General features: G+C 51.1%; 2 protein-coding genes across 2 annotated transcripts in view; both read left to right on the top strand.

Annotated features, from left to right (window-relative positions):
* Znf385c (zinc finger protein 385C) overlaps positions 1 to 22,658 on the top strand; it is a 36,336-nt gene that overhangs the window by 7,893 nt on the left and 5,785 nt on the right. Inside the window, exons 3-4 of the mRNA XM_070028026.1 lie at positions 19,334 to 19,479; positions 21,472 to 21,582. Of these exons, the coding sequence (XP_069884127.1) occupies positions 19,334 to 19,479; positions 21,472 to 21,582 (257 nt within the window). The remainder of the gene's footprint in view (positions 1 to 19,333; positions 19,480 to 21,471; positions 21,583 to 22,658) is intronic.
* On the top strand, positions 13,606 to 18,993 carry CUNH17orf113 (chromosome unknown C17orf113 homolog). The gene is given in 5 exon segments (XM_070028024.1): positions 13,606 to 13,798; positions 13,801 to 14,198; positions 16,577 to 17,314; positions 17,316 to 17,967; positions 17,970 to 18,993. Coding segments are annotated over 5 exon segments (2,022 nt in total). The 5' UTR covers positions 13,606 to 13,656; the 3' UTR covers positions 18,062 to 18,993.

Here is a 22,658-nt window from a genome sequence, read left to right on the forward strand (position 1 = left end):
GAAAACTGGAAGTGGCACTGTGGCTCAAGTGGTAGAGTGCTTGCCCTGAGCTGAAGAGCTCAGGGACAGCACCCAGAGTTCAAGCCCCACAACTGACAAAATAAATAAATAAAAGAAAGAAAGAGCTAGCTAATAACTTTACACATAGATGTGTTTATCCTAAGATAGTAAGAAGCTTCGTTAGGGTACTTCAAGAAGCCAGAGGAGGCTGTGCCTGGTTGTCCAGGAGGGTTAAGAGTTTGAAGCCAGGCCAGGCAGAGATAGCTTTAGACTCTATCTCAAAAACAAAAGAAAAAAAAATCAAAGGTTAGAAGGCTTGCCAAGTATATACAACACCTTGGGTGCAATCGTACACCGCCTCCCCATGCACACAAATTCAGAAAAGGGAAAGATAAGCTGACAATAATAGCTTGGAGAAGAGATGACATTGATGATGAATACTGGAAGGAAGAGGTCCACCCAGGCAGAGACAAGGGCCTAAAAGTCATGGTAGTGGGTAGAGGGTGGGGCGACGCTGGTCGGGGTGAGCTGGTGATCCTGGGATCCTAGGGCCTTAGTTCCAAAGATCATCACCCTTCCTGAAGTGTTTTGGGCAGGAGTCGTGTTTCAGATACTCTTGGTAAGGGACAAGGCTGTCTTAGGGTTCATGAAAAAGGAAAAATGGTGGCATGGAGAAGCAAGTCCTAGAAGCTTTTGTGTAGCAGAACTGTCAAGATTTGGTGATCCAAGAACTAGAGGGAGCAGGGGGAGGAAGTGGCATGGATGACTTTGGCTAGGGCAGTGCTGTGGGTGGCAGCTCTGATCAGTGTACAGAGAGAAGGTGCCAGAAGGAAACCAGGGGCTACTGGACCAGCAAGGGGTGGGGTTGGCTGGGAAGAATCAATGTCTTAGGGGTTACCAGGGAGCATAATGCCTGGTACTCCAATCCAGATGGTTCCCTCAGGACTGTTTTAAGTCATCATCCATCTAGGTATCTCTCCATCTGTCATCTCTAGCTCTGGACTGGCTCCACACAGGTTGTAGGGACCCCCTCCTGAGGAGTGCTTGGTGCCTGATCCTGGACAATCAGGAGGCACTCACAGGCTAGGAGGAGGGGTCTTAGACATGGAACCAGACCTTTCTACTGCCCATGCTCTGAGGAATGGCCAGCATCAGGGCAGCATGGTTGTGTCTAGGGCCACATCAGAAGGGCCTCAGATTTTGAGTAACCCCAAATTCTGGCCTCTCTGCAGGGAGCACCCACTCTCTCCATTGGTATGGTTAATTCTGGGCCTCTAATGGTCCATAACCCCCTGCCATGGTGTCTCCCCTACTGCCCTTGGCTGTCTGAGACCAGGCAATCCCAGCAGGAAGATGCTAGCAAATACCCCATGGTGGGAGTTGAGTGAGGAAAAATGGAAGAGATTGGCAGTGGTCCTGAATACGGGCTCTAGTCAGGTCCAGTATAAGGATTAGACCAGCATGCCATGCCCCTTTCAACAAAGAGCAGAGGGCCCTCAGGGGAATGAGGACTGGATCTCCTGCAGAAATGGAAATACGGACCTATGCCTAGTTCGGGGGGGGGGGGGCTGGTTAAGCGTGAGGAGCCCTTAACACACCTTTTCATTCCTAGACACTGGTGGTCTGAGGCTCCATACCACACAAGACAAAAAAAAAAAACATCCCAGCTCTGTAACAGCCAAGACTTGTGCCCTGGGAACTGTCACTTTGATTAGGGGCCATTGGGGCTAGAGGCTTCTGCAGCGACAGGAGTCACAGGCAGTGAGGCAGAGAGGCTGTCTGTGGGAGGGAGGGAGACATGGAGGGGGATGTGCGTGGCTCTTCCTTCTCTGGGCAGGGACCAGAAGCATCCTTCCTCAGTACACCCAGCTCCTGAATTCTCACTCCCAGCCCTGAGTGAGCCTGGGATGTTTGAAGGGGTCCGAAGTGGGAGAACTAGCAGGTATCCCACCCCATGCTTTCCTGTCTCCTCCCCTCATTCCTTTTATTCTTCAGGAATGAATTTTGCACCTTCTTTTACCCCCATCTCAAGGTGGGGAGTGGGGAGGGGGAATACCCAAAGTAAGGCTGATCCTATTGACCATTATACCCCTAAGTGCTCTGGGAAACCCCTAAGTGCTTCTTCAGTGTATGTAAACAGATGAAGTTACTGGGCCCAGACTTTATGGCTTTGACTTCTGATGGGTACCTAGTCCAGGTGCTATGACCACCCCTCCCCCTGCCCCCAAACCTTGCCCTGTATCAAGCAAACTAAACCATTTCTTCACACAGATCAGGACAGAAGCTCCCATAGCAGGACACCCCTGGGGGGCTAGCAGGTGGTGACATTCAGCTCTCACTTTGGGAATACTGGGGCTCCTAGCAGGAAACATACACAAGGCCACACTGCTGGGGTGAAATGCCAGGTACCTCTGACTCTCTCTCGGAATCCTCCACCTCTCCCCACCCTGGCTGGCTAAGGAGAGCAACTAAGAGACTGACCCACAGCACTTGGAGAGCGAATGGGGATGGGGTGACCCAGAGAATAGAAGCTGGTGTCCATCATGATGATGCCACAAGGGCTGGAGACCCATAGCCACTCTTCTGTCTTGTACCTTCCGAACTGAAAGGGGGAGGGGGGAATCCGCAACCAGAAGTGGGGAGCTGCTAGCCATCTCCAGCCTCTTCAGGTGGCTAGGGTGTGGAAGGAGAGCTTCCTAAGTCCAATCTTTCTCTCCTCGACTCTTAGCAGGACTAAGTCAGCCATCTAATTTAGAGCTGACCCAGTCCTGTCTCCCATCATCCCTTGCCAACCTGACACCAAAAGGAGAGGCGGGGACTTTAGAAATGAAATAAACTGCCCGGCGCCAATGGCTCACGCCTGTAATCCTAGCTACTCAGGAGGCTGAGATTTGAGGATTGGGATTCAAAGCCAGCCTGGGCAGGAACGTCCATGAGACTCTTATCTCCAATAAACCACCAGAAAACCGGAAGTGGCACTGTGGATCCAGTGGTAGAGCGCTTGCCCAGGCCCAGAGTTCAAGCCCCACACCGACCAAAAAAAAAAAAAAAAAGAAACTTCGGCTGACTGAAATGGCCAGAGGCACCTTGGGTGGGAAGTACAAGGCAGATGGTAGGGAGGACGGGAAAACAGAATGGATCAGACTATAATGGACTCCAGACATAGCAAAGATGACTACAAGCTGTTGTGGTCAGATTGGCAGGATGGGTTGTACTCATTCCATCACCCCATCTCCTTGCACTTGTACCTCTCTAGATCCTGCTGGGCTGAGCCCTCCTCTCCTTTTTGGCTAGAGCCATACCCTTGGCCCCAGACATCAAAAGACTGTGAGCTGAGGTCACACCTGAGTCACTAGCTGGAGGTACTCCTCCTCAGCCACTTCCCACAGCTGGATCGATTTCAGTCATCAGCAGTAGCCTGTAGCCTGCCCTTTACCCCTCAACATCTCCCTGGGTTGCCGGTTCCTTCTCAGTGGCATGCCCTCCCCATCCTGAGGTGTTCAGGTACCGATCTCAAAGAAACTGTGCTCCCCCACTCCCACCCCTACCCCACAGGCCACTTAGAAGTTCTTGCAGGCTACCCAGTGCCTCTTGTGGCCATCTTCCTTTGTGGGCAGGTGACAGAGGTTTCCCCACACTTCCCCTGGGACTCCCAAGACATCCCCTCCCCCAGGTGTGACCCTGACTATGGGCACATACACCTTCCCCGCTCCATACCAGACCACCAGGACCACGACAGGCTGTCTGGGTAGAGAATTAGGGGGCTTAGTTCAGATCCCTGCTCTTCAAGAAGACAAAGATTCTGTCTCTGTGTCTGGGTGGGTTAATTAACTCTGGGCTTGAGTTTCTCCACACACTCACACACACACACACCCCTCTTCCCGCCACCCACCCCCCAATCCCCCAGAGCCCCTTCCTAACAAACCTGTTTTCCGAAGCTGCTGCCTCCAGTCCCCCCTCAGAAGACCTGCTTTGTGGTATTTGGTATTGGCTGCCCCTGAGATTACAGGTTATTGTCTGGTGGAGACAGGACGCTGAGGGGGATGGGGACCAGACAGAGCCTGGAATGTGAGAGGATCCAGCTGTGGGTTTGGCTGTCTTCTCTCCTTGTCTCTCCCCACCCCTCCATGTCTCCCCCTCCCCCCCTCTGGTGCCCAGAGGCACCAGGTGCTCAGGTGAATACAGAGCTAGCTTTCTTCAGCAAGAGGCAGGGAGGAAAGGGGCACTGGAGGAGAGAAGGGACTAAGCAGGGATGTTGGAAATTCCAGCCGAGCAGATGAACTCTTTCTTCCTCCTACCAGCTTCCAAGGCGACAACTTCAGCTCTCCCTTCCCTTCCCTCACCCCCAGGACCAATGCTCTAGGGCAACTCTCAGCTGCTTCTCAGCGGCTTCAGTTTCCCCTTCAGCAAAAGCAGATCAATGTAAGAGGATGTCCGAGGGAGAATGAGGAAGGCTGGGGTAGGAGAATGGGGGCTCCTGCAGCAGCATCCCTGAGGCAGGGGAGCAGGGAGAACCTCCCAGAAGGCAGGAAAGGGGTAACAGCAACTCTGCTCCTGCCCAGGAGGTCTCTGGGGACAAGGTCAACCCTTCCGTTCAGCAGCAGGGCCTCCAGGGGGTGGGAGAGGAGACCTCAGGGGCACCCCCTGGTCGTCTTCTCCACCCCAAGGGTGGGTGGGGGAAAACCGGGGAATAGCCAACTCCTTTCTGGCGGATGGAGGCGGGGGGGGGGGTGGGGGGGGAGGGCCCAGTCATGATGCAGTTTTCCAACCAGGACCAGGAGTCCCTCCCTCTTGCGTCCTCCCCTCCTGTCCCTCACATCCCCCTTCCCTCTGTCACTCTGGCTGGGTTTCATTTGCTCCTGTTCTTCCACTCAGTTCACTTCAACACTGAGGGGCTGCCAAAGGCTGAGATGCTCCTGGGTGAGTGCTGGGGGGGTGCAGACAGGGCTTGGAGACTTTGGGGACGGGGGGGGGGGTCCGTCCCCCATCCCTAGCCCTATGCTTTTTCTATTGCTGTCCCCAGAGGTTTTCTGCCCGAGGCACCAAAGCTGCTGACGCCCTTACCTTAGTCTAGTCTGGGAGGCTCAAGTGGAGGGAGGGGGCTGGAACAGCTTGGGGGCTAGGAGGATTTAGGGAAAGATGTAGTGTCCTTGTGTGAAATCACCCCTTAAAGGGGTCAGGGGAGCCAGGAGTTTAGAGAGATCTGTTACCACCTCCCAGAAGGAGACAAGGGTCAAGATCCTAGCAAGTTCTCACTTGAGGGCCAGCCAGGGCACTGGGGCCCCCCACAATACCCGCCCCCAACTCCCAATGTATCTATGGTCTTCCCACTTGCTTCTCCATATGGAGACTTGCTTGGCTTTTGTAGGGAGACAGCCATCATCACCCTGCTAGGTGTGATTCTGGGAACCCTCTCCTAGGCAAGTGCTTGGAGGCAGTGGGGAGGGGAACATATTTTCTCCCATGACTGGGCTTCAGGGGTCTTTCTCCAGCTTGGGGAAGGTCTGGAGAATGTGGGGGGAAATCCCTGGCCATAGTGAGAATCCTATCCTGCAATAGGCAAGCTCTAGGTCTTGGTTTATCCTCTCTTCCCCCCCTGCCCCTTTTCCTCCTTCCTTAGCCTTTGTCTTTCTCTCTCCCCTGGACTCCTGTTTTTCTTTAAATAATTTTTGTTTGTATCTGTGATCAAAAATGGCAATGTTATTATTTGACCTGTATACATGTGTGCACCTCTGGGAGGATACAGCTGTCTGCCCTGTGGCTGGGGGACTGGGTGTGTGTGGGGGGGGAGCAGAGAGTGGGAAAGAGCTTCTGTACTTGGCTGTAGGATCTTATAAACTAGACGTATGTGACTAGGCAAGGGAGGGTGTACAGGTGCTTTGTATCTGTGTCTGGGTCATGCTTCTGTCTATAGATATTTGTGTGGACAGCTTTCTTTGGGAAGGTGTGTACCCTATGCCTATTGCTTTGTATGATCTGTAGCTATATCTATAGAGGTCTGTGTGTCTGACTGTCCCTCCAGGTGTATATATTTGTTTTTGTTGTTCATGCCCATCTGTATACGTGCATATTCACATGTGGTCCTCAGGTATGTGTTTCTCTGCGTGGGCACCGCCTCTGTGTGTGTGCCCATAGCAATGCGTGTACATTAAAAAGCTCACTGTGGGAAGATGTGAGTACATGTGTCTGTGTCTATCACTATCTGGGTGCCTGTGGGCCTCGGGGTGTGTGTGTGTGTGTGTGTGTGTGTGTGTGTGTGTGTGTGTGTGTGTGTGTGTGTGTGTGTGTGTGTGTGTGTGTGTGTGTGTGTGTGTGTGTGTGTGTGTGTGTGTGTGTGTGTGTGTGTGTGTGTGTGTGTGTGTGTGTGTGTGTGTGTGTGTGTGTGTGTGTGTGTGTGTGTGTGTGTGGTGTGTGTGTGGTGTGTGTGGTGTGTGTGTGTGTGTGTGTGGTGTGTGGTGTGTGGTGTGTGGTGTGTGTGTGTGTGGTGTGTGTGTGTGTGTGTGTGTGTCTTTTACAGTTGGGGTACAACTATAGAATGTGGTTTCTTTAGATCCTGTGTTGGATGGCAGCCAGGCTGATGTTATTTCTTAAGACACCTGATTTGTGCCCCAGTCCCAGCCTCAATTGGAGCTCCCCCCGCCCACTAAATGAGAGGGAAGACAGCCTCTTCTTCTCTACTCAGTCAGTCTGGTTTTGTTCTGTGAATCCCCAGAGCTAAAGACCACCCTCTTGAGGCTGCTGTCCAGTGAGCTGTGGATCAGGCTACTGATTTCTGACCAGGGTTGGGAGATACTGCTCTATAAGACACTTAATCAAGGTGGAGTTCTGCTGCAAAATGCCATCACAGAAGACCCACCTTCCCACCCCAGCGCTTTTGGGGGTGCAGAATCTAGACCTGTCAGTGATGTAGCACTGTCCTGGGGCAGGCATGGTGGCTGTGGCAGCTCTCTTCATGTGAGTAGCCAGGGGCTAGGCAGCCACACATGTATGCGCATGTGCCATGGCTCCATGCCCCATCCCTGGCTCCTGGTGACTGTCAGAGGCAGATTGTGATAACACAGAAGAACTCTGAGTGAAGAATGCTGGGGGCAGTTCCCAGCAGTCTAGTGCAGGGGCCTGAGCCTCAAGTCAACCTGTACCCTAAAGCTGGTATAGGACACTTGTATGTCCAATTGGGAGATGATGGCTGGAAAGCATTTCTAGGTGATTCTGTGCACTTGGAAAGGAGAGTGCATCACCAAGTACCTCAGCATCCGAATCCTTGATTTTTCTTCAGATAGCCTCCATACTCCTGTGGCTGCCAGACCCATTTCTTTTTTTTTTTTTGGGGTCTGGTTGTGGGGCCTGAACTCTGGGCCTGGGCGCTGTCCCTCAGCTCTTCAGCTCAAGGCTAGCGCTCTACCACTTGAGCCACAGTGCCACTTCCGGCTTTTTCTTTTTGCTTATGTGGTGCTGAGGAATCGAACCCAGGGCCTTGAGCATGCAAGGCAAGCGCTCTACCACTGAGCCACCTTCCCAGCCCCCAGACCCATTTCTGTCCTGCAGTTCTTCTTAATTGTTATTCCTGCTTCACAGTCAAGGAGATGGAGGCTCCTAGCTTAGCCTCCAGTGTAAAGTGAAATAAAACTGCCACTCCATCCCAATTCCCTAGAATCTAGAGCCTTATGTTTGGAAAAGTTGGGGTGCCTTAACCTCACATTCTTCCTGCGGGGAATTCTCCCCCTCTCCTTACCTCTGAGTGAAGAAGGATTTGTGCAAACTGAGAGCTCTAAGAAGAAGCCTCTCCTTTTCTTCTCCACTCAATGTTGTCTGACATCTCTCCAATATTTGCTAGAGGTGCCACTGGATTCAGGTGAAGGTTAATGTGGTTTCCCTCTAAAAGTAGGGACTCTGCACATAGGGTCATTGACTTGGATGGCTGAATAAGAATTTCTGGACAGGGGCTGGGAAGGTGGCTCAGTGGTAGAGTGCTTGCCTTGCATGCCTGAGGCCCTGGGTTCGATTCCTCAGCACCACATTAAGCAAAAAGAAAAAAGCCGGAAGTGGCGCTGTGGCTCAAGTGGTAGAGCGCTAGCCTTGAGCTGAAGAGCTGAGGGACAGTGCCCAGGCCCAGAGTTCAGGCCCCATGACTAGACCCAAATAAAAAAAAAAAAGAATTTCTGGACAAGCCACAATGGTAAGAAAACTTGGCTTAATCGTTTGTTTCATGTTTTCTTACTTGGAAGAAATGCCCCAAACTCAATTTATCCTGTCTCATTTTCCCTGCCTCAAATGGATGGCTCAGGCTGAAGAATACCAGAGACCAGAGTTTAGCCCCTAGTATTTAAATAAATTATATACAAGCATATTTATATATAATTTAAATATATTATATAATTTGTATTTATATATAAATTATAAAATTTAAATTTTATATATATATTTAATATATATGTGTGTAAACACACACACACACACTCACACACACACACACACACAGCATTCACTGTGGACAGAGCCTTCCCAGCTTGCCCCATACCTCAGCTTTACAGGCTCTGAACACAGAGCCTGGCCACTGTTCCTTGGTTGCTGCTGTTCTACCACTTGAGCCACAGCTCCACTTCTAGCTTTTTTGGTGGTTAATTGGAGATAAGAGTATCATGGTCTTTTCTGCCTGGGCTGCCTTGGAACACTCAGCCTCCTGAGTAGCAAGAATTACAGGCTGGGGCTGGGAAGGTGGCTCAGTGGTAGAGCGCCTGCCTTGCATGCATGAGGCCATAGCACCACGTAAGCAGAAAAGGCTGGAAGTGGCACTATGGCTCAAGTGGTAGAGTGCTAGCTGTGAGCTGAAGAACTGAGGGACGGTGTCCAGTCCCGGAGTTCAGGCCCACAACTGACTAAATAAATAAATAAAATAAAATAAAATAAATAAATAAATTACAGGCTGAGCTACCAGCATCCAGCCCTTTTGGATCTTTTTAACTTCCTAGTGCTTGGATGGAGCTTTGCTTTGCCAAGCCCCGGCCTGGAATGCACTTCTCAGTGTCAAATTTCACCTCCTTCCTCCTCCCCCGAGGCCACACCTAGCACACCTGCCACCCCTGCAGACCCTCAGCTCCCTGCGCGCTCCCCACATCCCTTGGTCAGAAACTCTCAAGAGCACAGGGCAGCCCACACCTCGCTCATGCTGTACAAGTTGGTTTACACCTGAAAGCTCCTCTCGGAAGAACCCATGGATTGTGGGCTCCTGTCCCTCCACTTTTGGCAGTCTGACTTTAGTGGCTCTGGTTGCTTCGAGGGAGGTGGGTGTGGCCAGGTGAGGCCCTGGGCTTTGGAGAGGTGCGCTGGGCTGGCTGCTGGCGCCTCTTCACTGTCGTTACCACTAGTGGCTGCTGTCGCTCAGTGAAGCCTGAGGAAGACCGCGGCCAGAGCGTCCACCGCCCAAGATGGTGGTTCTCGAGTCTCTGTGAGTGTGTGCAGGGGGGATGGTGTCAGGATACCTGGGTAGATATCCCTCCCAGAGCTTCTGGGCAAGGGTGGACCGCCGGGAGTGATGTCCTGCAGGGGGGCAGGGGTGAGCAAGCAGAGACTCAGGAAATTCCCCACCCTCTCTGTCCAAGTTCCCTGGAAGGATGGGTGAGGGGTACAGGTGGTCCCCATCTCACCTGGTCCCCACTCTGTTGAGAGGATGGACTTCTCTTAGTGGGGTCTCAAGGAAAGGGGACCCATGGGAGACTGGAGACCCTGATCCTGGGAGTCCATCAACACCAGGTTTTGAACCCAGCCTGGTTCAGTCCCTCAGGTTGTGATGAGATAAGGTCAGTGGATTGTTGCTGTGTTTTTAGAGCAGCTCTGCCCAATAGAACTTTCTGGAATGATGCAAATGTTCTCTACCCGTGCTGTCCAGCAATTAACCAGCCACATGTGGCTACTGAGTATACCTGCATGACGGCCAGTGTCAGCTGAATTTTTAAATTGCATTAATGCATGTGTATGTGTGTGTGTGTGTGTTCGTGTTCGTGGGTGTGTGTACGAGTGAGTGTGCACATGTGCATGCATGTGTTTGTACACCTGTATTGGGGCTTGAACGCAGGGGCCTTACTCTCTTGCTTAGCTTATCTGCTCAAGGCTGGCATTCTACCACTTGAGTCACAGCTCTGCTTCTGGTTGTTTTTGCTGTTTCTTTGGGAATAAGAGTCTCACGGACTTTCCTACTTAGTCAGGCTTCAAACCACAATTCTCAGGAAAAGGAAACAAGAGGTGTTTTTTTTTCTTTGTTGTTTTTGTCTTGTTTGTTCATTTATCTGCCTGTGGGAAGGTAAGGAAGGGCACACAGATGGAGGGACAAAGGGTAAACAAATACAGAAGTGGTGTTCACTAGACACTGAGTTGAAAATTGACTATTCAACAGTGGTTGGGGACAGGAGGGAAAAACAGAGACAGTGAGGGAAGGGGTAACATTGTCCAAAATGAAAAATACTCTTTACCTCACTTATGTAATTATAACACCTCTGGCATCACCTTTATATCAACAATTTTAAAAAATGAAACAATGAAACAAACCCATAATCCTTACATCTCAGCCTCCAGAAGTAGCTAAGATTACAGGCATGAGCCACCAGTGTTTAGCCGGTACCCAAGAACTTCTTCCTAGGGGAGAGCTTGCTCTGCTTTTTCACTCTCCAGATTTTGTGGTGTACCTGCTGGATGTCAGGCACTATAGTCTTTAGGATGCAGATATGAAGAAGCTCTGGAGTTTAGACATGAAGCAGTTACCATTCCTGTTCTTGGGGAACTTGCATGAGAGAAGATGGGCAGAGGGAAGGACAAGCTCTGAAGCAAGAGAACTAGCAGAAATAAGAGATTTGGGGATTTGAATGAAGGACCCAAACAGGCAGTAAGGGGAAAGAATGGGACTTCTTGTGCCAATACACAGAGAATCCCTGCACTCACACTGTAAAAAATCCTTGAGATCAGAGGACTAGTGCCAGCCCAGCGGGGCAAAAGGGTCAGGGTAGCAGAGGAGAGGCCTGAGCTATGGTCAAGAAGCAAGTGGAAACTAGTTGGGGAAAAGGCCAGGCATGGAAGATGAAAATAGGAATAAATAGCTTAGCTGGGCACTGGTGGCTTAAACCTGTAATCCTAGCTATTCAGGAGGCTGAGATTTGAGGATTGCGGTTCAAAGCCAGCCTAGGCAGGAATGTCCATGAGAGTTTTATCTTTAAGAAAAAGAAAGAAAAAAGCTGTGGCTCAAGTAGTAGAGCACTAGTGTTGAGCAAAGGAAGCTCAGGGATAGTGCCTAGGCCCTGAGTTCAAGCCCCTGGAGCAACACACACATATACACACACCAAGTTACAGCCTGGTCTATGTAGGAGGGAATGGTCCCTTTGAAGCTGGCTGGCCAGATGGAAGTACTGAGATGTTCTAGAAGTATCCAGAAGCTAAGGAGGTCTTGATGGTTCTTTTTTTTTTTTTTTTTTTTGGGTCCAGTCGTGGGGCCTGAACTCTAGGCCTGGGCACTGTCCCTCAGCTCTTCAGCTCAAGGCTAGTGCTCTACCACTTGAGCCACAGCAACACTTCTGGCTTTTTTTCTGTTTATGTGGTGCTGAGGAATTGAACCCAGGGCCTCATGCATGCAAAGCAAGCGCTCTACCACTGAGCCACCTTCCCAGCCCTTGATGGTTCTTGAAGAGGTAGAGGAGCCACTGAAGAGGTGGCTGAGAGAGAACGACCTAGGTGAATCTGAGTGTGAATTTCCTCTGACTGCTGGGTGAGGAGCTATGGTGGGGGAAATGATCGCTAGAGGCTGCTTCAGGGACCTGCACAAGACAGTGAGGGTGTGAACTCTACCCAAGCTAGGGAGCTAGGGGAGAGTCAGTGCAGTCCAGGATCTCAGGCCTTTGTGATCTGAAAGATGTTAGTTCCAATTTTTTTTAACTATTTTTTTTTTGTCTTTTCTTTTTTGGTACTGGGGAATCGAACCCAGGACATTGCACTTGCTAGGCAAGCGCTATGCCACTGAGCTACATCCCAGCCCTGTTAGTTCCAATTCTGCATCAGCTTCTTACTGCTTTATAAAGCCACTGCTAAGCTACTCAGTCAGGGAACTAAGAGAGAATAATCTTCATCTTTTTAGGGAAGTGCTGTAAAGTACTTAATCCAGAGCCTAGGTCATTCATCGTCACTGGGTAAGTAATAGTTATGCTCCTGCCATTAGGTTTGAGATTAAGAGGGAGACAGCATGTTTGGCTGATGGCTGGACATGGCCTTTATATCCTGAGCTTCTCATCTTAAGTCATGCCTGGTGGGGAGGTAGAGGCAAAATGAGCGTCGTTGTCCTCAGTCTGGAACCAGTCTTTGGAGCAGCCCTTAGAGCTGGGCTAGTCACCAGTATGTGTGAGTGTGAGGAGTATACACCTGTGTAAGTGCAGTTTGTGAGTGCCGGAGAAAACCTCTGGGGCTCTTCTATCTCCTGACTGGGACAGGTCAGCCGTGTGCTGACTTCCTTCCCATGTCATCAGTGGCTGTGGGCTATGAAGACCCTTTACCCTTTAGGCCAGGAGTTGGGAGGTCAGCACTGTAATCCCAGCTCAGACACCAATTACTTAGAGCCCTAATCTTTACCCTCTGCTTCTCAACTCTAGTTCCCTTAAAAATTTCTCATGGGAGCAGGATGCCAGTGGCTCAGGCCTATAATCCTAGCTACTCAGGAGGCTGAAATCTGAGGATCACGGTTCAAAGCCAGTCCAGGCAGGAAAAGTCTGTGGGATACTTATCTCCAATAAACCACTCAGATTGATTGATTCCACACTACCACATAAACAGAAAAAAAACAGAAGTAGCACTGTGGCTCAAGTGGTTGAGTGTTAGCCTTGAGCAAGAGAAACTCAAAGACAGTGCCCAGGCCCTGAGTTCAAGCCCCAGGACTGGCAAAAAACAAAAACTTCTCATAAGCCAGATGCCAGTGGCTCTTGTCTTTAATCCTAAAATACTCAGGAAGCTGAGATCTGAAGATCAAGGTAACCAGTCAGGCAGGCAAACCTGTGAGACTATCTCCCATTAACCACTAAAAAGTCAGAAGTGGAGGTGTGGCTGAAGTGGTAGAATACCAGTCTTGAGTGAAAAAGCTAAAGGATGGTGCCCAGGCTCTGAGTTCAAGTCCTAATACTGGCACCATGTTCCCCCCAATACCTAGTGCACAGATGGTGGCAGTCTTTCTAGCTCTGAGTTGAGAAATGCTGCAGCTGGCAAAACTAATCAATCTCTAGTCCTGGATGGAGGGAGCTCCTTGGAGGGAGCTGGGAACCCACACCTCTCCATCTTTGGCCCTTTTCGTGATTTTGCATACTCCCAGAAGCCCTTGGTCCACTGAGTTTAGCACATTCTTCAGCTAGGGAACAGTCTAGACAGCATGAACCCCTTCCACCACCCCCATGATGGACCTTCTAACGCCTCTCCCTGTCTCTTTCATCTCCAGTCTTCTACCGGCAAAGCAGGAATAAACTTCCCAGGCTAAGTTAGATGGATGGTCTCCCATAGCCTGGGGGGCTGCCCCCCCTCCTCCTTCCCCACCAGCTCCTCCCTGTAAAGGGAGGTTCCTGTGTATGTGGGAGAGATAGGGGAGCACAAGCATTTGGGTGGGTGTTGGGGGGGGGGTCCCCTGCTCCAAGACCAGGCATGGTGCCCCCAGGAAAGAAGCCAGCTGGAGAGGCCTCCAACTCCAACAAGAAATGCAAACGTTACTTCAATGAGCACTGGAAGAAAGAGTTCCCTTGGCTGGACTTTGACTATGAGCAGAAGCTGATGTTCTGTCTGGAGTGCCCCAGGCCCTGGTACGGAACAAGCATGGCAAAGCAGAGAATGCCTTCACCGTGGGCACTGACAACTTCCAGCGCCATGCCTTGCTGCGCCACGTCACCTCGGGAGCCCACCGCCAGGCCCTGGCTGTCAATCAGGGTCAGCCCACTTTTGAGGTCCCAGCTGAGGAACGAGGGGCCTACTCCAGTTTGGCCATCGCCCCCACCTCCAGGAACGTCAAGGCAGAAGTAGATCCAGCCAAAGTGGCTGTGCTGACAACTGTGTACTGCATGGCCAAAGAGGATGTGCCCAACAACGGCTGCTCGGCCCTGCTGGAGCTGCAGAGATTCAACCTGTGCCAGGCACTGCTGGGCACAGAGCACGGCGATTACTACAGCCCCAAGAGGGTGAGGGACATGCAGGTGGGTGGCAGCCAGAGGTGGGGAGGGGTTGGAGGAGGGAAGCATTGAATCCACCTGGGAATAGCTCAAGCATGCCAGGCCCTTGACCATCAGCCAGAACACTTCATTTATGCCTCCATCTTTCAGAACCATCACTGAGGGCCTACTGTGTGTTGGATGCTGGGCAAACTATAGGGGGATGAAACAGGGAAGAGGTTAGACCCGGCCCTGCCATTGGGCACACACTGTGGCTCTTATTATTTCTTAGGTCATAGGCCACACACTGGTGACCTCTAAGCTTGGTTGGCCCCAGTTAGGTTTTACTTGTGTTCACTATATTTTGGAAAAAGTCAAATGAATCTGTAACTTCAAAAAAAATTCAGGAGGGGCTGGGAAGGTGGCTCAGTAGTAGAGTGCTTGCCTCGCATGCATGAGGCCCTGGGTTCAATTCCTCAGCACCACATAAGCAGAAAAAAGCCGGAAGTGGCGCTGTGGCTCAAGTGGTAGAGCGCTAGCCTTGAGTTGAAGAGCTGAAGGACAGCGTCCAGGCCCAGAGTTCAGGCCCCACAACCAGAAAAAAAAAAAAATTCAGGAGATGACATATAAAGGTTTGGCTTTATGACTTCTATTGGAAAAGTGAGAGAGCCACAAGTGCTAGAGTGCTAGCCTTGAGCAAAAGAAGCTCATGGACAGTGCCCAGGCCCTGAGTTCAAGCCCCAGGACTGGAGGAAGGTAGGAAGGAAGGAAGGAAGGAAGGAAGGAAGAAAGAAAGGAAGGAAGGAAAGAAGGAAGGAAGGAAGGGAGGAAGGAAGGGAGGGAGGGAGGGAGGGAGAAAAGGGAGGGAGGGAGGGAGGGACAGGAGGGAGGGAGGGAAGGAGAAGAGGGGGGAAAAGAGGGAGGGAAGAAGAGAGAAAGAAAGAAAGAGAAAGAAAGGAAGAAAGAAAGAAAGAAAGAAAGAAAGAAAGAAAGAAAGAAAGAAAGAAAGAGGTGGGTGCCGGTGGCTCATGCCTGTAATCCTAGCTACTCAGGAGGCTGAGATCTGAGGATTGCGGTTCAAAGCCAGCCCGGGCAGGAAAGTCTGTGAGACTCTTATCTCCAATAAACCACTAGAAAACCAGAAGTGGTGCTGTGGCTCAAGCTGTAGAGCGCTTGCCTTGAGCTGAAGAGCACAGGGACAGCACCCAAGCCCAGAGTTCAAGCCCCATGACAGAAAGAAAGGAAGAAAGGAAGGAAGGAAGGAAGAAAGAAAGAAAGAAAGAAAGAAAGAAAGAAAGAAAGAAAGAAAGAAAAGAAAGAAAGAAAGAAAGAAAGAAAGAAAGAAAACAAAGGAAAGAAAGAAAACAAAGGAAAGAAATAATAGTGAGAGCCAGGCATGGTGATGTATGATTGTAATCTCAGCTACTTAGATGACAAATAGGAAGATCAGGTCTAAGGGTGGCCCTAAGCAAAAGCACAAGATCTGATCTGAAAAATAACTAAAGCAAAAAAATCTGAGCGTGTGGCTCAAATGGTAATACACCCACCTAGCAAATACAAAGCCCTGAGTTCGATCTCTAGTACTAAGGCAAACTGGGACAATGCTACAGAAAAACACTAAACTTCCCAGAGCTCTTCATAGTTCATGGAGCACTTTTTTTTTGGGGGGGGGGTTCCGGTCTTGGGGCCTGAACTCTGGGTCTGGGCACTGTCCCTCAGCTCTTCAGCTCAAGCTAGCGCTCTACCACTTGAGCCACAGCGCCACTTCCAGCTTTTTTCTTTTTGCTTATGTGGAATCGAACCCAGGGCCTCATGCATGCAAGACAAGCGCTCTACCACTAAGCCACCTTCCCAGCCCCATCATGGAGCACTTTTTGTGTATGTGTGTGCCAGTACTGAGAACTTTTCATTTTTGAATGTGTGTCTCAGTACCAGGGTTTGAACTCAAAGCCTCATGCTCTTGCTTGGCTTTACCCCTCAAGATGAATATTCTACCACTTGAGCCACAGCTCTACTTCCAGCTCAGTGGTGGTTCATTAGAGATAAGAGTCTCGTGGATTTTTCCTGCCCGGGCTGGATTGGAACTGTAATCCACAGATCTCAGTCTCCTTGAGGTAGGATTACAGGTGTGAGCCACCAGTGCCCTGCTCCTAAAATTTTTATAATGTGCAACAACATGGCAACCCTTTGAAAAGACAGGGCAGGTGGGTATTCACTGAGAGGAGAGCTGAAAAACTGAATCTCAGAGGGGCTGGAATGAGTTGCCCAGGGTAGCACAGCCAAGAAGTAACCAGGCCAAGATGAGTCTGCTAGTCTGTCTGATTCTTAAGGCTTGTCTTCTTATTACCCTCCACTGCCTGCCTTCCCTGTGCAGGACAAGTCTAATTCTATCCTCCCTCCCTTTCTCTCCCTGGCTATCCCAGGTGGCCATTGCCAGTGTCTTACACACAGAGGCCTGCCAGCGCCTGAAAGCATCCCCATATGTGGGGCTGGTATTAGACGAGGCCAGGGACTGGCCTGAAACCCACAGCTTGGCCCTGTTCGCCACTTCCGTGTCCCCATGTGATGGCCAGCCTGCTACCACCTTCCTGGGCACTGTGGAGCTGCAGGAGGGTGAGGCTACTGCTGGACAACTCCTGGACATCCTAAAAGCCTTTGGTATATCTGCCTCCAAGCTGGCTTGGCTCAGCCCCAGCCTCCCCAGTGACCGCCTGGAGAGCATCAGCCAGCAGCTCCGGGCCATCTGTCCATTGCTCACAGAGCTTCACTGTCTTTCTGGCCGGACAGATCCAGAGCCCCCTGCCTACCTGGGTGAATATGAGAGCATCCTGGATGCCCTTTTCCGCCTGCATAGTGGCCCCAGTTCCCATATGGTACCCGAGCTCCGAGCAGCACTGGACAGCGCGGCTGTGGACTTGGCAGGGCCCCGGCCAGTACCCTGGGCTTCCTTGTTGCCTGTCGTGGAAGCTGTAGCTGAAGCCTGGCCTTGCTTGGTACCTACTCTAGAGGCTATTGCTCCAGCCTCGCCCACAACTGGGGCGCTGGCCTTGGCCCTGCACCAGTTCACCTTCGTAGCCTTCACGCACTTGCTGCTGGACGCTCTGCCCTCGGTGCAGAAACTTACCTTGGTGTTGCAGTCTGAAGAGCCAGACTTGGCCTTGCTTACAGCCCCTGGTGATGGCGGCCACGGCTTCCATCCAAGGTCAGCATGGCTCAGGAGGTGCCCACCTCCAGCGCCTGCTGCTAGCACTGGCATCCTCCAGCCCTGATGGAGAAGGCTAGTGTTGTACCTACCGTGGCGTGGAGCTGGTGGGTTACTCTGCAGCTGCACTCCGGGGCTTGGAGAGGCTCCGGGGGGATCTCCTGGACTCCATGCAGAAGGGACTGCAGGATTCCTACCCTGGGCCCTGTCTGGATTATGTGGCTGCCTTTGCAGCCATCGTCGATCCCCGCCACTACCCACAGGTGCCCGAGGAGCTGGACATGCATGGCAAGGGGTTGCTGCAGACGCTGCTGTGGGGCTTTGGGCCAGCCCTGGTGTCCCCACGCGTGCTGGGTGACTTTGCACTCTTCAAGTGTGTGGTGTCCAGCCTGGGGCAGCTCAGCCCTCGAGCTCTGTGCACCAAGCTGGCATGCAGGCACTCTGAGCTGTACGAGCTCTTCCCAGACTTCGGCGCCCTCGCTGCACTGGCCTTGGCACTGCCAGTGGGTGCTGGGCTGATGGACAAGGTGGGCCGCAGCCGTGAGCTGTGATGGTGGGGACAGAGCAGGGCTGGGGACAGTAAGGGTGACCACATAGTGAAGATCGCTGTGGATGGCCCCCTCTGCATGAGTTTGACTTTATGCTGGCAGTGGAGTTTTTAGAGAGTGGCTGGGAGGAGGGGCTCCTGGGGGCTCAACTTACCTGAGAGCGATTTCCTCATTTTCCTGCCAGCCTGGGGGGCCTCGACACCCTAAGGGTTAACTCAGGTGTACTCATACTGACCTATTAACTGTGCTCTGTGGTCCGCCCCTTCCCCTCCCTGCAGAGCACTGCAGGCACCCCTCCACTGTCTGGAAAAGTGGGTAGAGGTACTAGCAAAGATCTGGAAGTCCTCAGGCTTTCCCAGGCTCCTAGAGTGTGCTGAGGAGAGCTTGCCATTTTCCCTTCTGGTCTTTGCCCATATTTTAACCCTAGGAAAGTAGGGAGGAGACTCTTGAGGGGCTAAGGGGAAAGGAGAATTGGTCCTTAACTGTCTCCTAGCCCCCAGTCTTGTGTATCTTCTCAGCTAAGACTGGATAGCACATGGCCATGCTTGGTTCTGACACCCAGCCCAGCACCTTCTACTGTGAATAAGCTAGTGGTTCAAGGGAGTAGACTCCTCATCCTCCAGGCCAAAAGGCTTTTCTGAATATGACCAGACATAGCATAAATCTGCAAATATGAAATAAGGATATCCTGTCTTTCACAATGTGAAGACACAAAAAGCAAAAAAAAAAAAAAAGGGGGGGGGGGCTTCTTTTGGTTTTGCAAGCACAGAGCCCCTAAATGGATTGGGTTTAGTTCAAATTTCTTCTTCCTGGAAGTCAGGTTGCTTTAAGTTCCTAGTGCTCTCCTGCCCTTGCCTCAGACTTTCAAGACCAAAGACTACAAAACTGCTGGTGCTGCTGGGGCTGCCCTGGATGTGCAGGGAATTTGGCCTTCTCAGGGGAGCAACTATGGCTTCCGCAGAGCTGGGGTGTGTATCTCCTCAGACACCTGTGGATTCCTCATTCCCTTCGGTCAGCCCTTCTCTGTAAATGGTGTGGGACTCAGAGAGAGAGAAAGGACAGAGTAGGAGGGAAGGGGGCTAGTCAAGCCCTGGGCTTTATTTAATTGGTAATAAAAACGGAAACCCAGTATATCACACAGTCTCCATGGTAGTATGTAGCATCTCTGCTTCCTCTGGCTGCCCCCTGGACCACCCTCCCTCTGGGAGTTCATTTGGATCATTCTCTTGGGTTGGAAGCCTGAGCTGTGGAGCCTTTACCTCTGCCTCCCCAACTGGGTTTGGCTGGTGTGACTTTGTGAAGAGGAAAACAAAATGTCTGCCTTGGCTCTACCTCCAAGAAGCCCATCAGCATTCAGTCCTGGCTTCCGAGGTAGGACAGAGCCCCGTGGCTCCCCGTTTCAGACCCTGCCCTTCTTCCTCCCGCAGCAGGCCCTGCCTCCAGCTCCCCCAGTCCCCTGCTGGCCTCTCTGCCCCTGCCCACTCGGCCTCTGCAGCCCCCGCTGGACTTCAAGCACTTGCTGGCCTTCCACTTCAATGGCACCACCCCGCTCAGTCTCTTCCCCAACTTCAGCACGGTACGGGCTGGGCGGGGGGGGGGGGGGGCACATGGCCAAGCCTGGGGGTGGGCAGGGAAGGTGCCTTATAGGGGCCGAGCGTAGTATCTGGGGCTAACCAAAAGCTCACTCCTCTATCACCCTAGAGAGTGGCTAAGTGTTCACAAACAGGGATTTTCTGGGTCAAGCTGTCTCTAAGGCTAGTGAACAAGATGGTGTTACCCCAAAGTTACCCCCACCCCACCATCACAACTGCCCAGAGATGGAGGCTTCTGCTTGAGTTTTTGTGGAGAGACTCCTGTGGCTGATCCATGCATGTCTGTGTGTCGGTATACAGTTGGGGTGAGCTTTTCTGTTGTTGCCTGGTGTCTCTACAGGACTTTGTGTATTATGTGTGGTTGTGAACTTGTGTGTTGGTGTCCTGTATATAAAAGGTAACTATATGTAATTAATGTGTGTATCTGTGTTTCTGAGGGGTTTTTGGTATGTCTTTGTGTCTTCTATGCATGTGTTGGGGATGTGTCTGATTTGCCAGTGTGTTTCTGTGTGGTTTGTCTGGCTGTGAGTCTTCCTGTATGTATCTTTTGTCTGTAAGTGTGTACATGCTGTAAACTTAGGCACCTTGTGGCTGTACTAGGCCTGTACATTTCCGTGTGTGCGTGAGTAAAGTGTTGTCAGTGTGGATGTTACTTTATTCCCTGAGGTATCAGAAACCATCCCCATTGTTTTCACATTTATTTTTATTTTGGGGTAATCTTGGGGCTTAAACTCAGGGTGGGCTTCACACTTGCTAGGCAGGCCCTTTACCCCTTGAGCCACTTCTCTAGCCCCTATTTTTCATTTAGAAAAATAAAAATAAAAAAATTATGGCTAAACCCACCCCATCCTTTGAGACTGGTCCCAAAAGCCATCTCAGGTAACCTTAGGATCAGTTGGGACTGGGCCTCTGGGCTTCAGAACCTATCCTCACTTGCTGACATGTGCACGCTTCAACGCAGGCCCTTAGCAGCAGGGGAGAGCCTGAGGCTCCTCTCTCTGAGATCCTGGCCCTGCACCCCTCTACCTCTTTCTGTCCTTCAGCATGGTCTCTGCAGGAGACCCACTCTCCTCTCCGAGTCTCAGTTCTCTTCCTGTTGGAAAGTTCCTCTTGACAAACTTCAGCTTTTGGCCCAGTAATCTAAAAGGCACTCTCTCCCCCCCCCAAAAAAAAAATAAATAAAGGAACATAAAGCTTTGCTTGGTTTGATAAAAAGAAAAATATAGTGAAAAAGAGAACATCTCTGTTACTGCTCAAAGGAAATGAATATGCTTGGGGAACCTCAGACCTCCTGGCCCCCTGCCTCTCCAGCTCTCATTCTTCTGAGAGCCTACCCAGGGACAGTGTCAGAGCTGGTAAGATAGGACTCTTACAGGTCCATGCATACGGCTGGGTGAGGGGGTGAGACATCCTCCCTCCTTACCTTTTCCTACACCAATTCTGTCTCAACTGATTCTTGCTGGTCTCCATGGCTCACACCTATAGTTCTAGCTACTTAGGAGGCTGGGATTTGAGGATAGCCTGGGCAGGAAAGTCCATGAAACTTGAATCTCCAGTTAACCACAAAAAAAGCAGGAAGTAGAGCTGTGGCTCAAGTGGTATTCTAGCCTTGTGTAAAAAAAGTTCAGGGACAGAGCCCAGGCCCTGAGTTCAAGCCCCAGTACCAGCACTTGCACAGACACACAAAATGATTTTTGCAAAACGAAAGAGCAACAAAGCTGGGACCAAATGCTGAAGTGATCACTAGGCCACGATTCTATTCCTTAAGATCATGCAGCTCACCCTGGCCAGCCCCTACCTCCAAGCTGGCAGTTAGTCAGCTAGGGACAGGCTGTCTTAGTCTGGCATCCACAGCATGGGAAAGTTCTTTCTAGAAGCTCCCCACTCTCTAGTTTTCAGTTTTTCCTATTTTTTTTTAACCTCCCTTCTTCCTCAGGCAACCCCAGAGTTATTGTGCCCTCCCACCTTCCTCACAGATGGACCCAGTCCAGAAAGCTGTCATCAGCCACACATTTGGGGTTCCCTCCCCTCTGAAGAAGAAGCTCTTCATCTCCTGTAACATCTGTCACCTGAGGTTCAACTCAGCGGTGAGAGGGAGTCATGGAAACAGGGCTGGGCTTCCTTCCAAGGTATTTCTGGAAGGACAGGGGTGGTGAAGGGGCTGCAGAAGAGGCCCTCATGATCCTTTCGCTGGCCCATCCTCTCCCCTCTCCTGCCTGCTCCCATTGTCCCCTGCTGCCCAAATCTATCCTCCCAGACTTTCATGTCGCTCCCTCTGCCTCGCTCCTGTGTTCTGGATCCTTCTGTAAGAGAGAAGACTGCCCTTCTCTAGCATGGGTACTGTGGGGGTAGAGGTGAGATGTTTATAGAACATGTTCATACCCAGCATCTTAGTGCAGTCTCCTGTTCCCCTCCTCACTTGTCAAAGGAGAAAACTGAGTCTCAGAGGCTAAGAGACTGACCCTACTGCCACACAGATGGTAAAGCAAAGCTAGGATTTGAAGCTGGGTGCCAGTGGCTCATACCTGTAATCCTAGCTATTCAGGAGACTGAGATCTGGGGATTGCAGTTCAAAGTTGGCCTGGGCAGGAAAGTCTGTAATACTCATCTCCAATTATCTACAAAAAAAGCTGGAAGTGGAGGTGTGGTGCAAGTGGTAGCGTGCCAGCCTTGAGCACACAAACTCAGGGACAGCGCCCAGGTCCTGAGCACAAGTCCCAGGACCAGCACCAAAAAAAAAAAAAGGATGTGAACCCATGCCATGTTATCCCTAAAGCCTATATACCTTCAACTGCAGCCTCCCCATATAGGAAGAAGAGGAGCCTCTTTCTGGCCTACCAGGAAAGCCATTCTGGGCTATGGGCTACAGTGGACATTGAAGATAGTCACCGATAGCTCATAACTGTAATCCTAGCTACTCAGGAGGCTGAGGATCACAGTTCAAAGCCAGACCAGGCTAAAAAATTCATGAGAAGCCGAGCACTGGTGGCTCACGCCTGTAATCCTAGCTACTCAGGAGGCTGAGATCTGAGGATCACGGTTCAAAGCCAGCCCGGGCAGGAAAGTCCATGAGACTCTTATCTCCAATAAATCACTAGAAAACCAGAAATAGCACTGTGGCTCAAGTGGTAGAGTGCTCACCTTGAGCTGAAGAGCTGAGGGA

This window comes from Dipodomys merriami, unplaced genomic scaffold (assembly GCF_024711535.1).
Source record: "Dipodomys merriami isolate MVZ:Mamm:240054 unplaced genomic scaffold, mDipMer1.0.p SCAF_19, whole genome shotgun sequence".
Lineage (NCBI taxonomy): Eukaryota > Metazoa > Chordata > Mammalia > Rodentia > Heteromyidae > Dipodomys > Dipodomys merriami.